The 12,882-nt window shown below is 37.9% G+C and overlaps 1 protein-coding gene across 1 annotated transcript in view; it reads right to left on the bottom strand.

The window, feature by feature from the left end:
* Positions 1–9,076, bottom strand: part of LOC103768569 (metabotropic glutamate receptor 5) — a gene marked incomplete at both ends in the record, with an annotated part of 103,251 nt that extends 94,175 nt beyond the window's left edge. Inside the window, one exon of the mRNA XM_008935721.1 lies at positions 8,827–9,076. Coding sequence (XP_008933969.1) covers positions 8,827–9,076 — 250 coding nt within the window. The remainder of the gene's footprint in view (positions 1–8,826) is intronic.
* Positions 9,077–12,882: the final 3,806 nt, after the last annotated feature.

Below are 12,882 nucleotides of genomic sequence, written 5' to 3'. Positions count from 1 at the left end.
ATTGCTACATAATATCAGCTATATATTTTATAATAAAAAGAAAAAATACGCATAAACCTTCTCAAAAGTTTCATTTAAGACATGACAGACAGCTTCAGAAATAGTTCTGTCTTTGATTTGTTTTTAAGGAAAAAAAACCCCTGTGTTTTCATTACTATTGTTACCATCCTTCCGTTTCAATTTTAATTTCAAGTAATCACCTATCAAGAAAACCAGACAAACAACCCATAATTTGTATTTTGATTTCTGGATATTCACTTCTATGCAGGAGTTTTTAGATCTTTGTATAAATATCTGTGGTCAGAACACGTAACTAAATTACACATTTTAGTGCATTATTTCTGCTCAACTCCCCCCTGCCCTCAAATCTCTAAGTATACAGCTAACATCAAGCCCTATATTTTGTGACAGTCGTCCTCCTCAAGACCTTGCTGAGCTGAAAATACATTACAGACTAATTTTCATCATGTCAAATATGTTCAGGTAAAATCAGGTTTTGGGTGGCTAACATGCACTTTATGTTACTTAGACAACCTCCAGGTGATGCACATTTGGGTTTGGAAAGTGGACTGATTTACCCAAATTGTGAAATCTTTGAACACATGCAGAGTTTGGAAAATTAGTGAAACAGAAACATATTTAACTTGTTTTATTTTAACTATGAGGATACAAGAAAAAATTTTCCTATTGCTATGCATTGGTAGAACTATATTAAAAACCAGCTCAACCAATCATGGTTAAAAAAAAGTGAGCATCCAAGATTAACATTGATCTATGTGTGTCACCACTTAGAGACAAAGAATGTTTAACATCATAGTAGTTAAAATGTATTAAATCACCATGTTTTTAATAACTATACATTTTCCCAGGATAGAGATGGCTTACTCATTATGATTCACCCAGTCTCCACTTCCTTGATTGTTACTAATCAACATGAATAAAGGTTGAAGGATATGTGCCCTTAGTAATATAGATTTCATTTTATTAACTTTACCTTCCTAATTAAAATACTGTTCATTTAATCCATTCTGTTATTACAGTGTTTCTAATTAATAGAAGACGATCAACAGAATTCAGCTTGGCCCTTATTCCTTGAAATAATACATGGCTTTTTCTGTCTGCTCTTCCTGAAAGCAACATCTTCTTGCCAAGATTTATAATGTCTTTTTGAGACAGTAGCAAACTGAATTCCACTAGAATGAGGTTTAGAGAGTTTTGGTATTTCATCCACGTTATCAGTCGCCTTCAGCCTTAACCTCTGGAGACAAGACGGCTTTGCTAGAAACTATCAATTCAGCCATACTGAGAGGGAAATGTGCTGCTGTGTGTGCTACTTTGTCATTTTAATAGAGTGATAGGAAAATACATTACACCACAAATTTACAAACCAGAAGTTTTCTTTACTCTGAGTAAGATTCTTCCATAATCACTCAGTAGTATTAGTGGTACGGGTTCCCCGGTATAAATCTCTGCTGCATGGGTAATGTTTTTATACATAGATCTTTGGGATGTTTTAAGTACTCCTATATCATCTCAAATGAAGGAAGCATCTCTCTCCCTTTCTGATTCCCATTTTCCTTTCTAACCGAAAAATGGAGCACTTGTAACAATGGCCATGGAGCTGGGACAACTGAATGAATACTGTCCTAGTGGTCCAGTATTTGTTTCCCTTTATGTGCCACACAATTTTCACCTGCTTATCTACACAAAGGACCTCTGTAAGTAAGATGTGAACAGAATTGGTGGCAGATTTGCAGAGAGAAGAGACTGTTCCTGGACCATGTGATCTGGAACAGATGGTCTTTATCAGTAACATAGAGCTACAAACCCCCGAGTCTTCCCATCTCATAAATACCTTCTTTTTATCCAGATGTGTGTGATTTTTGTGTGTGCAATGAGACACACATTTGTAGGTGTAGACATTGGGATGATGTAGCTAAATAAATAAATAGTCATGGAAAAGAACATAACCACATACTACAGAGAAAGATAATAGAAAGGAAACAGATCCTAACCACTCATCAGTACCTTCTAAAAAAAAACCTCTATTTGTCACAACATTAAATTTAAAGGAGCAGAAGTAGGTTTGGCTTTTTTTTTATTTTAAGAAAATGATGTCAGGTATTTGGCTCACTTAGACAAAAGTCTGTATCTGTTCCTACAGATCAGAAAAAAACTTTCTAATATAATATAATATTATAATATTTCTTTTAGTATATAATATTAACTTTCATCTTGTCCTTAATACCTTTAAATCTTTCTAGGACTATATACTGGATCACATTCTTAGTCTTAGTTCCTTTTCACCTTTGTATTCTTGGTTTTGAGAAGAAAGCACCTCACCTTTTCTCAGGCTTAAATAGAAAATGTTTTCATTGTTCCAAGAATATTTTTAATTTCTTTTCTTAGACTTAGAAGAACCTCTTTCATGCTCAAAATAGGCTCACCTCAGCAAGTTCTCTGTCAGCATTGCCAATCCCTCTCGGAAGATATTTGAAGAGAACAGTCTTAAGTGAGCCACGCATAGGTTGCCAATATGCACACTATAAAATTCTCTGATGTTTGCTTGACACCACATCACACCACATACACACAAGGGAAGACACAGTATTCCTGCAAGAGTGAAATGAAGACATTCTTCCAAACATGCTTAGGGCTTGCTCTCATCCCTCATCCCCGACTACCTCCGTCCATATTAGCAACTGTGAAATTGGACTGCAAGAAGCAATATTTATTACAAACAGGTCAGATAGCTGGGAAAAAAAAAAAAATATAGAAAGAGAAAAGATTAGGAAAATCAGGTTGATTTGTTTTCACTGTAGATGTTTGCCTCACTCATCTCCCTAAAATCCTCAAGCATAGCTTGTGGCATCCTTACTTACATTAATATTTTGTAGTTCATACCACAGAAAGGAAATTATGCTCCTATCAGTTACTACACAAACAGCCTTGACCATCCACTCTATTCCTTCTTTTTGCAGCAGGACACAGCTGGAAGCTGTTATTGCTCACCTTGAGGTTCACTGAGCTACAAGGCTGCCAGGTAAATGTAGACCACAAACCTCCTTTTCAAAATTAAGTTGTTCTTTCATCTGCTTTACCTTTAAGGACATTGTTTGGATATAGGAAAGAAGACATCTTTTCACTTCCCTAATCTCTTTTATCTCCAAAAAAGCAAACCTTTGTTTTACTGTCAAGTTCCTTGTCTTTTGGGTGGCAATGAAGATTCTGACAGCGCTGCTAATTGCAGTGCATGTAATTACTAGGTATAATATGATAGCTGTTTCTTTTTGGCTACACGTTGATGTCTGAACAAGAGAACTGAGAGATAAATAAATGAGTGGGCAGCAGACAGTTGCCTCAGAGGAAACAGCATTCAGGGGAAGCTGTTGGAGTCTGCTATCTACTACAGACTGAAGAAAAAGGGAACAGACTCCTCATACAGGCTGGGGTTGCATGATTGTACTCTGAAAGTATTTTTTCATCTCTTTACTTTGTCCCTCGAGAAGAGATCTGCACACTTGATTTACATTTAGCTTCCACATTTTTATCAAAGGTTATCCAGTTAGAACTATTCTAGATAGAATTTTGGCTGATGAATTTTTCCCTGAAGCAGCAGAAATAACAAAAAAATAATTTAGAGCATATTTCAGGTCTGCAAAATTTCATGTTCCCATTTATTTTACAAGAACTTCTCCACCAGTTGGACTTGTACAAATACAGAAAAAAGCATGTTAACCCACACCACACACCCTACTTTCAGGAGAGAAATTATTACATCCTCTGCAGTGAGATCTTTCTTCATCCAACAGGCAGTTTTACAAATCTCATGAAAGATCCCTTTTTATTGAAAAGAACTAATTTCCCTCAGATCATCTATTTTCCTTTAATTTTCTTTCAGCAATAGTTGCCCTTTTTGGTTTCTAACCAGATTTTCTTAATATATTGCTGAGTTTCCTATCAACCAAATTACTCTGGGGACTTCCTGGAACTAATGGTCCTCCACATTTTATTCTCTCTCCTTATCCTCATCCCTGCTACCCACCTTCTAGTTATCTTTTTTTTTTTTTTTTCTACAACATCTATGAGATTCAGAATCAATAAAAATTTCCTCCAATCCATCTCGTCAGGAGCTAAGCAGGTATCTTTTATTAGGAGAGGTGATTTGTGAAAGTTAGAGAATATATGGGATGCTCTGAATAGGCACTGTTTCACTGAGTCTTCTGCCTTCTTGCAGACCCTCACTTAAATTGCTTATGGTCATCATATTGCCAGAACTGGTGTTTCCCCTTATCTACCTTCAGCTGGACATGCTCAGCCAATGATGTCATGCTCGAGAGGGTTCTCTTATCCTAAGGCACAGCCTTTTGGATATCACAGAATGGAGTGAATTCTGAAAATTCAGGATGTGTTTCTTAATCTTTGCAAGGGCATTTAAGGATGTAGTCATCAAGTCCTGATTGCACTTCAGAAAAGGATGGAAACTCCAGGATGCCCTGTGGTTCTTGATTTCCCATGCCTTTGCTGGAGATATTGTAACCAAGGCATAATTCTTGTATTATTTCTATAAACCCTTCACTGAATAAGTATCTAAGAACCATGTAGAGATTAAATCAGACTGATAAACTTTGGCCATGTTTCTCCAACTGCATAACCGAAAACCAGAATCAGTATTAGAGCCTAAGGAAACATTTCCATCTCTGCTAGATATTTTTACTGTTTGTGTTTAATTTTGTCATTGTATATAAAAAGAAGTCCACATAATCTTAATTAACTTCTCTCTATTCAAACAATGTAGTTAATGCCAGAGTAATCTGACACACAATATGCATTCTGAAACACAAAGCATATGGAAGTGCCAGTAATTCCTTGCAGATCAATACTGGCTCTGGAGTGCTATGTGGAAGGTGGAGATGTTGAGGAGACCTTTTTATCTCTATATGCTTCTAATTTCCCTTCTCTTTCTTCTTTCCTTAAGGTATTAAAAAAAAAACCTACCATCTTGTATTTAGAATTACAAATTCTTTGCAAAATTTCTCTTTTGCTCTGTAGGTTTGTACAATAAATATTTGTATACTATTAAATAAAACAACCCAAGGACAGCTCTTTTGTCTACAAGTGAAAGGCATGCAAGGACTGCATCCACATATCTTAGCATTGTTCCATCCCACACCAGAATATCTGTGTCCAAACTGCCTGTTGGTAACAATCCCTGACAGTGCAGTCACCAATACCATGCATGAGTCCCATCCCAAATGCGTTGGTTGCTATAGGATAAAATAATGTCAGTGAGCAAAACCAAAGGAATAAAATTATCCAGTACTCTGGTACAAATCTCTGAACCTATTTTATTCAGGACAGTTACAGTTTTGATTTTTTGGACATTTTTTGTCCAAACATCAGAAACTAGTAGTCAAAAGGAGCAGGATGAAGGTGTACATACAACATGAAAGAAGATTCCAGCTGTTGTGGCCAACTATTAGCTAAAACAAGGAAAAACGGAAAAAAAACTGCAACCAAATTGCTTTCAGCTACACAATTAATGCTCCATATTCCTTTCTGAAATATCGCCCAGTAATAGCAGTTATTTTGCTATGTCAATGTATTATTTATTCTCTAATGATTTTTTTCCTGTAAGGATATCTGCTGGCATGACCTATGCCTATGAGCTATGGATGACTGAAGCAATAAGGACAAACAGATGAAGCTTGGTGTCCACATCTTAATTAAGCTGAATAACAGTTTGGTTAAAATAACATTTTTTTTTTTTCCTTGACTTGAAAGTCAGCACACTCACCTTTTTATTTGAGGTTAAATGTAATTCCTCAAGGTGCATGAAGTAAATAGTTGTTAAACATTTAAAATGTTTTACATGAATCAAAAATCTCTGGAATGCTACAATCACTAATGACTTGCCATCATTCATCTCTGTCACAGGCAGGCAATGCAATTCCAGGAACTGCACAGGACATGAGGAGTGGAGCACTTATTGCAGAGTATCTTTCTTACTCTCCTTGGGGCTCTACAGAGTGATTTATATGGTATGCACTCTCCTTGTCTACTCCATTTTCTGTTTATCTGAGCATGAAACAGGTGTTGGGAGGAATCCATAGCTTTCAAAAATATCAGTATTTTTACAAGGCTTCACATTGGAAATACTGGGGGTAAACTCAAATTGTAAATGGAAAAAAAAGCTAAGATTTCTTGTGGTTTCCACAGAGCTGCTGTGTCTTTGAGACTTGAGCTCTTTCTGTACACTTGGAAGTAAAATAAAATAATTCTCCACTTCACAGATCAAGGGGGAAACAGAAGGCATTTGTGGGTTAACAAATAAATGGTGATATATGAAGTTTCCCCCGTAAGCCTATTGCATTTCAGTGACAGGCACTCTCCTTACACTTAAAGTGTCCTTTTATAACCTTCTTAGATGAATGGGCAGCTCAGAGCAACTCCAGGTTTAGAGCATGAATGAAAGTATAAATCTTATCCTAGTCCATTTTCCTGAATAGCTTCACAAGAGAAATTAGTTGCATGAGCCTTCTTTTATTTCAGATGTAGCTCTTTCCCCTTTCAGTGCTCTGAACCATCTGTTCTTTTCAACGTCTTGATAAAAGTCTTTTTCCTCAAAATAAATGGTGCACAAAAAGGTTTCCAACATAATCTGCTTGTACAATCTTGTTTTGTCCTGTTGTCACATCCATCCCAGATCACTGCCTTAGCCTGTTCTCCTCAGAACAAACCAACAAGCCTAGGTCTGGACCAACAGTTAAATATTCATAGCCATCAGACCCAAATAGCTGAAATGAAGAGAGCACACAGGCACATCAAGGTTCTGGAAAGTCGAGGTTTGAATCCCTACAGGATCTCAGGCCATCAATGGACAAAGACATTATTGTGTTGCGCCCCATATATGCCAAGAAACCTTCCTGCGAGTCCCTCACTTTCTTTTTCTTTTTTTCACCTTCCCCTCTGCTGAAACACTTAGAGATTATCCCATTACAGAAGGAGAATAATTTTGTAAAAATGAACATTTTGTGGAACCTAACTACTTGGCTACATCCCTCACTCTGCACACGAGTCTTGCTGTGCCACAGGAACATGAAACAGCCTGTTCTTCTGACTAAGGGTGACTCAAAGCCAAACAAAAGTCCTCAGTAAGCAAACCCAGTTGTTTTATTTATGGCGTATAGATGGTTTAAATACCAAAATCTGAATGAATCTTTTCAAAGGAGATGGAAGGCTCCTTGGGAATCTCTGAAATGCAGATCCTTACACCACTCCAGCTGCTCTCAGCTGTCTGATGCAGTCATAGGAATGCTCTGGTTGGGTAAAGGTAAGTGCAATTAGTTTACATCTGTCTCCAACAGCTACTGGCTGAGAACAGGTTAACCTATATCTGAGTAGCCACTTCCCAGCCCTTATCTTTGAATCTCTGTTGTTAAGCAGCAAGAACAGAAAAAAATCCCTACACTTCTCTTTTTCTTTCTTTGTAAACATTTCCAGTTCACACTACATTATTCAGAAATAAATTGTATAGTACCGTCAGACAGAAATAAATTAGTCCAGTAGAATCAAGGATTTGGTGCTTTAACTTCAAATAGTTTACAGTTTAGACTTCCGAGAGAAGCTATCACTTTCAATTTACTGCATGGAAGTCATACACCGAAAAAGAACTTTCTTATAGTTATGCATGACAGGTCCCACTGCAGCTAGAAACAGGTATTTTTCACTGGAAAAAAAAGCAAGGCCAACTCTCTCTCAACCTTGCTTTTTTGAAACTCTAAGCTGTGTTGCTCCATTCTTATTCACAATCACCAGTTCCTGAAGTCCTTACACAAGCATCTCAAAGGGCTAAGTTTAGCACTGCTGTGCAACAGGGCAGAGAGGGGATAGAGGCTGGTGTGCTTCTAGTAGGACAGTCTCACCATCCAGCTTCCAAGACAGCTGGGCAGAGCTGCAGGCCTTACAAGTTTACCTGAAGGTCTTGCCAGAACATCCGGTTTCACTGACATCATTTTATTTGTGTGCCTGTAGAGTTCATGCTTTAAACAGCATCAGGTCATCATTACAATAATGCACTGGGGAAAGCAGCAGACCACATTAGCTGACTCCTGGTATGTGCCATTTTGTGGTCAATACACCATTTTTCCCACCTCATTTAGGGTCATCTTGCTGAATATGTGGCTGAGACAAAGATCCCATTACAGTTACATTGATTTCTTTTACTTCTTTGCTTACTAGCCAAGGGTCTTTTCCTGCTGGGTGAACACATCTCAGTGAGCTTTCCTTTCTCCCTTTGGTGGTTAGGGAAGGAACCACTGATAGTGAGCTAAGAGAAAGGATTACCTGTATATAGCCTTCAGGACAGTATGTACATGTCAGCACATTGGCTCAGGAAGAAAAGGTGATGGTTAACAAACTTTGTTTTGGAAAAATGTATTTCAGGTCCTCCCACAGGCTATACCAGCAATTCTTAACACATTGTTATGCAAATGAGGCAGAGCTTCACACTGTCTGTGTACATGATGCACTTTAAACTGCAGTAAAAAAAATGGTTGATATAGATCAAATGTTTGTGTGTTCACCTTCCCTTACACGATGCTTTTAAAGCTGGCCAAGCAGACTTGCCTGGCATGTCGTGAGAATGCTGCATGTCTTTGTAGACTATGCAACATTACAACCTGGCTGGCATTGCCTTCTGTCTTGTAGATATATACATGTGTAGGAGAGACCACAAGTGTGTGTTTGACGAATGCTTGACTGGACTGTCTTTTTTTTAGCCCTGCTCAGTAAAATGACTGGCTATAATCGCATCATATTACTCACCTGCCCAGCAGCAAAAATTCTCCAGCAAGTCCCAGGCGCCTCATAGCCATTAAGAGCCCTCTCACAGTCATGCCCTCACAGAAGCAGGCAACCACTCTTGCCTTGGGCAGGTGGCTCCGAAGTTTTCGCAGCAGCTTGTCAAAGCTCTGTTCACCAGCATTGCTGTAGATCTTGTACGAATGTGCAATGCAGATCCCTTCCTTTGCTGCCATATCTTTGAAAGCTTCCATTCCACTTTCACCATAGTTTCCTAAACACAAACAGAATCAAATATGCATATATTAAAATCTGCAGAATGTTTTCATGCTTTGAAAACAGCAAATATTTTAAAGAATACATATGTGCATAGAGATCAGTGTACCAATCTTAACAAAACAACTTTAACATTTTAATTTATTAGTCCGTTTTTCAAGTCAATGTCAACATATTTTCCCCAAAAAAACACTTCTGTTCAGGAGCCTGCATCTCTGTTGAAATCAAAAGCTGTTAGGTACCTCAATACCAAATTTCTACAACAATGTGTTTATAAATAGCACTCTTTCTTCTGATTCTCTTAAGCTGGCCAAATGTGGTCAAGTGCTCTGGATTTTACTTGAGAAAATCATAAAAATATGTTCAGAGTAAATATTTTAAGTATAAGCAAAACCGAGTAATGACTCATAACGTTACTGTGTTCACAGGGCAGTCTGAAAAGCAACAATTTTTTAATTACACTGAAAGGTAAAACTTATCCTATGAAGAAAGAGTTTCTGGTGACTCAGGACAGTGAGTGGCAAAATTGAGGATTGGCATTACAGAGGTCAGGGGTTCACAGATGGACTAATTGTACTTCTGAATTTATTTTTTTTTTTTTTTTTCTTTAAAGTCATTGTCTACCAAACCAATAGGAAAGACTTCATATTTTCTTTCAGTCTATTCCCCTGTGGGATAAATTGACAATAAATATCAAAATAGATATATTTTATGTATTGTTATTTGTTCTATCTCACCATGGAAATTCTTCATTGCCAGTCCTAAATAAAAGTCACAGTGCTTAAACAGAGGGTGTACTGATGCACACTGACAATCACCCTGACCAGGACTGTCTCTGTGGTTCCCTCCGTACCTCCATCTGGGTGTCTAAATCTGTTTCATGTCTCATTTAAATAAGAAGGCCTTCGAGAAAGGAAACCTTTCCCCAAAATATTGCCTTAGCACCTCAGTAATATTCCACAGAAACACAGTCGGTAAAGTAATGAAACTGAGAGTGTTAAAGTAATGCTGCTGCAAGGAACTGCTGATCTTTCACTTATTTCTGTTAGCTTGCAGATGGAAGAATCTGTAAGGAAAATGCTTTCTTTCACCAGCATATTTAAAATTATATAAAAGCACTGACAGTGAAAATGTGTGTGAAGCAATGAGAATCAAACAGCTATCTTTGGGCTGTCATCTGGCTGTCACTTTGTGATCTTGGATATTGGAGCCACCAGGCATTCAGCATGCCCACCTGGGAAATTGTCCCTGTCTCTCTGACGCTAAGTTTTATAGGCTGCATTAAGCACAGCACCGTACATGAATGTGAAAAGCACTGTCTCCAGTTTGAAAATCTTACAATCTGAATCACCAAAAGAGACAAAAAACAGAGGAGAGGAAATATGATTACCTTCCTCCGCATCAGGAATGAATCACTGAGACCTTGACACCCACCCAGCAAGGCAACCTGAATACAGATCTCCTTAGCTGATATGACTTTAATTTTCCTCCCTGTTGTGATCAGACCTGATGGAAAAGTCATTAGTATGCAAATTGTGCCTAGAAAAAATGTCGTAGGAATTTTAAACTCCAGTGTTTCAATGCTTTCTAGGAGGTGTAAAACAGGTTCCTGGTGCTTCCTCATGTGTTACACTCTTAGAGCAAATTATGTTTCCTGTGATACATAAGCATCAAGTGATTCCCATGAGATGCTGAAACAGATCAGCCAGAGGCTGGAAAGGTGGTGAAAGATCTATTATAGCCTCAGAAGTCAGTCTGAATGAAAAATGAAGGTCAGTCACATATAACCATCACCAGGCCCTAAGGCTATCTAAAATAAAATTAAGCTGTTTGACAGGAAATACACTATTTTGCTTAAAATTATTCTCATTTAACTCAGTCTAAATCAACGTTATGTTCTGTTTCATTTTTCCCATTAGAAAATAAAAAGGAAAAAAAAATATATCAAACTTTGCCATAGATGTTGAATATTTGAAGAAAAGTTGTTCCTTGGTCTATCTCAAAGAGACTGAAATTCTGAAGACCTAATTTTCTGTCAAAAGTTTGTGAATGGAAAATTCATGGCCAAGTCTCATTGACTTACAGAACTGGAGCTCTTCAATGTTCCAGATAGTGCACTCTTTGTTTGAAAGTGTTATACATTTACATACTGTTAACCTCAGAATAGGTTTAACTGCAGTACTGAAATAATATAGGTCTTGCAGTGAAAACAAAGTTCATTAACTCTCTTCCAGTCACATAAAGGTTTCTGTGGCACAAACACCATGGTCACATCATGTATATCAAGACATGGATGTCTTGTGAAACCACACAGAAAGCAGTGCATCATCTAAAATGAGCAGAAACATGTTAAACTAACAAGACCACTTAGCAAACCTTTACATTCTGAACATCTGGAAGAAGAATATCCTAGCAGTCCAAATCTGACAGTGACTGAGCTCTCCAACCAGGAAAACTATAGCTGTATGGCACAAATTCAAGGGAGATTTGATAAGAACAGAAACTAGCTTGGCTTCAAGACACTCATCCTAATACACCAGTGGAGCTCTTGTCATGATCATAGATGATTAAACCCCACTTAATTAATTATTGATAGTGAACTCTCCTGTTGTGCGAGAGGGTTGATGAGGTATGTATATTTAATTTGAGCTATACTGTGGGGATAATGAACTCTCCTTGATGGAAAAAGGAAACCTTTTCTGCTAAACTCCTTTGCATCACATATTAGGATGAATTTCCTCTGAGCTGTCTTTCCTTCTGAGGAAAACCTGTATGTGCATGAAGGTAGTCCTATGGGAACAGGAAACTGAGGAAATTACATTACATCATTTCCTTGAGGATGAGATGTGAGGATCACAGTGGAAGAGCAGCTCCATGCTTTCTGTATGGAATTGGGCTCCTCAGGGAAATTTGCTTCTCGAACTGTGTCATTCCCATATTAGTAGTACTAAAACTAACACAGCAACAGCAGGGTTCCACTAGCAGGGCAGCTTCCACTCTTCAGCCAGGTCTGTGATACAAGGAGAAGGATATGGGACTTCTGGACTTACACACATGTCAAGTTCAGAACTTATGCAGCCTGAGTTTGAGGAGTTTGTAGTTTCATTTCCAAGTGGAAACTAATTCAGAATCTCTACTCTGGCACAAAAGAAACATCTTTTGTGAGCACCCTGTGTTGGAATCTGTCTGTGTCCTGGTAGTTTATCTATATAGCTGTTCCGTTTCTGCTTCTAAAGTTTAAGAATGATCCCAAGGAAAAATTAAACAGAAGTGAAGGATTGTTTTACTTTTGCTTGGCTACTTGCAGTTAAGCAGAAAACAGCAAACACAAGCTGAAACTGAAATATAGCAAAATTATACTCAACTTCTCCCCCACTAACCTCCATCTTCATTTCAGCATTTAGAAACCAGCACCTCTGTATTGTGACTGGTTCTGAGGGAGGAATTGTCACTGTTTTTTAGTTGCTGTTTATCTCTTGAACGTTAGTCTGCTGGTGGCGCAATCAGAGCTTCTAGCTCTTGATGCCATTTGCAAATATGTCCTATACTCATGGCAACAACTGGCATCTGGGTTGTTTAAAAATGCCATCCTGAATCCTCCATGTTGCCTACCTGAACATCTGGCCCTAAGACCAGTTCAAAAGCTACTTCCATATGTCTCCACACTTAAAAAAAAAAAAAAAATCAATTGCATCATCATGCAAGAGACTTAACCCTATTTGAGTTGGAATTTTATTCAAAACTCAAGCATATGCATCCCCGCCTACAGTCTAACTATAACAATCTGTTAGTTCCACTTCAAAT

The sequence above is a fragment of the Merops nubicus genome, unplaced genomic scaffold (genome assembly GCF_000691845.1).
Source record: "Merops nubicus isolate BGI_N331 unplaced genomic scaffold, ASM69184v1 scaffold3672, whole genome shotgun sequence".
NCBI classification, from domain to species: domain Eukaryota; kingdom Metazoa; phylum Chordata; class Aves; order Coraciiformes; family Meropidae; genus Merops; species Merops nubicus.
Note: the sequence above shows the minus strand (reverse complement) of the source record. Positions and strands in the feature narration are given on the sequence as shown.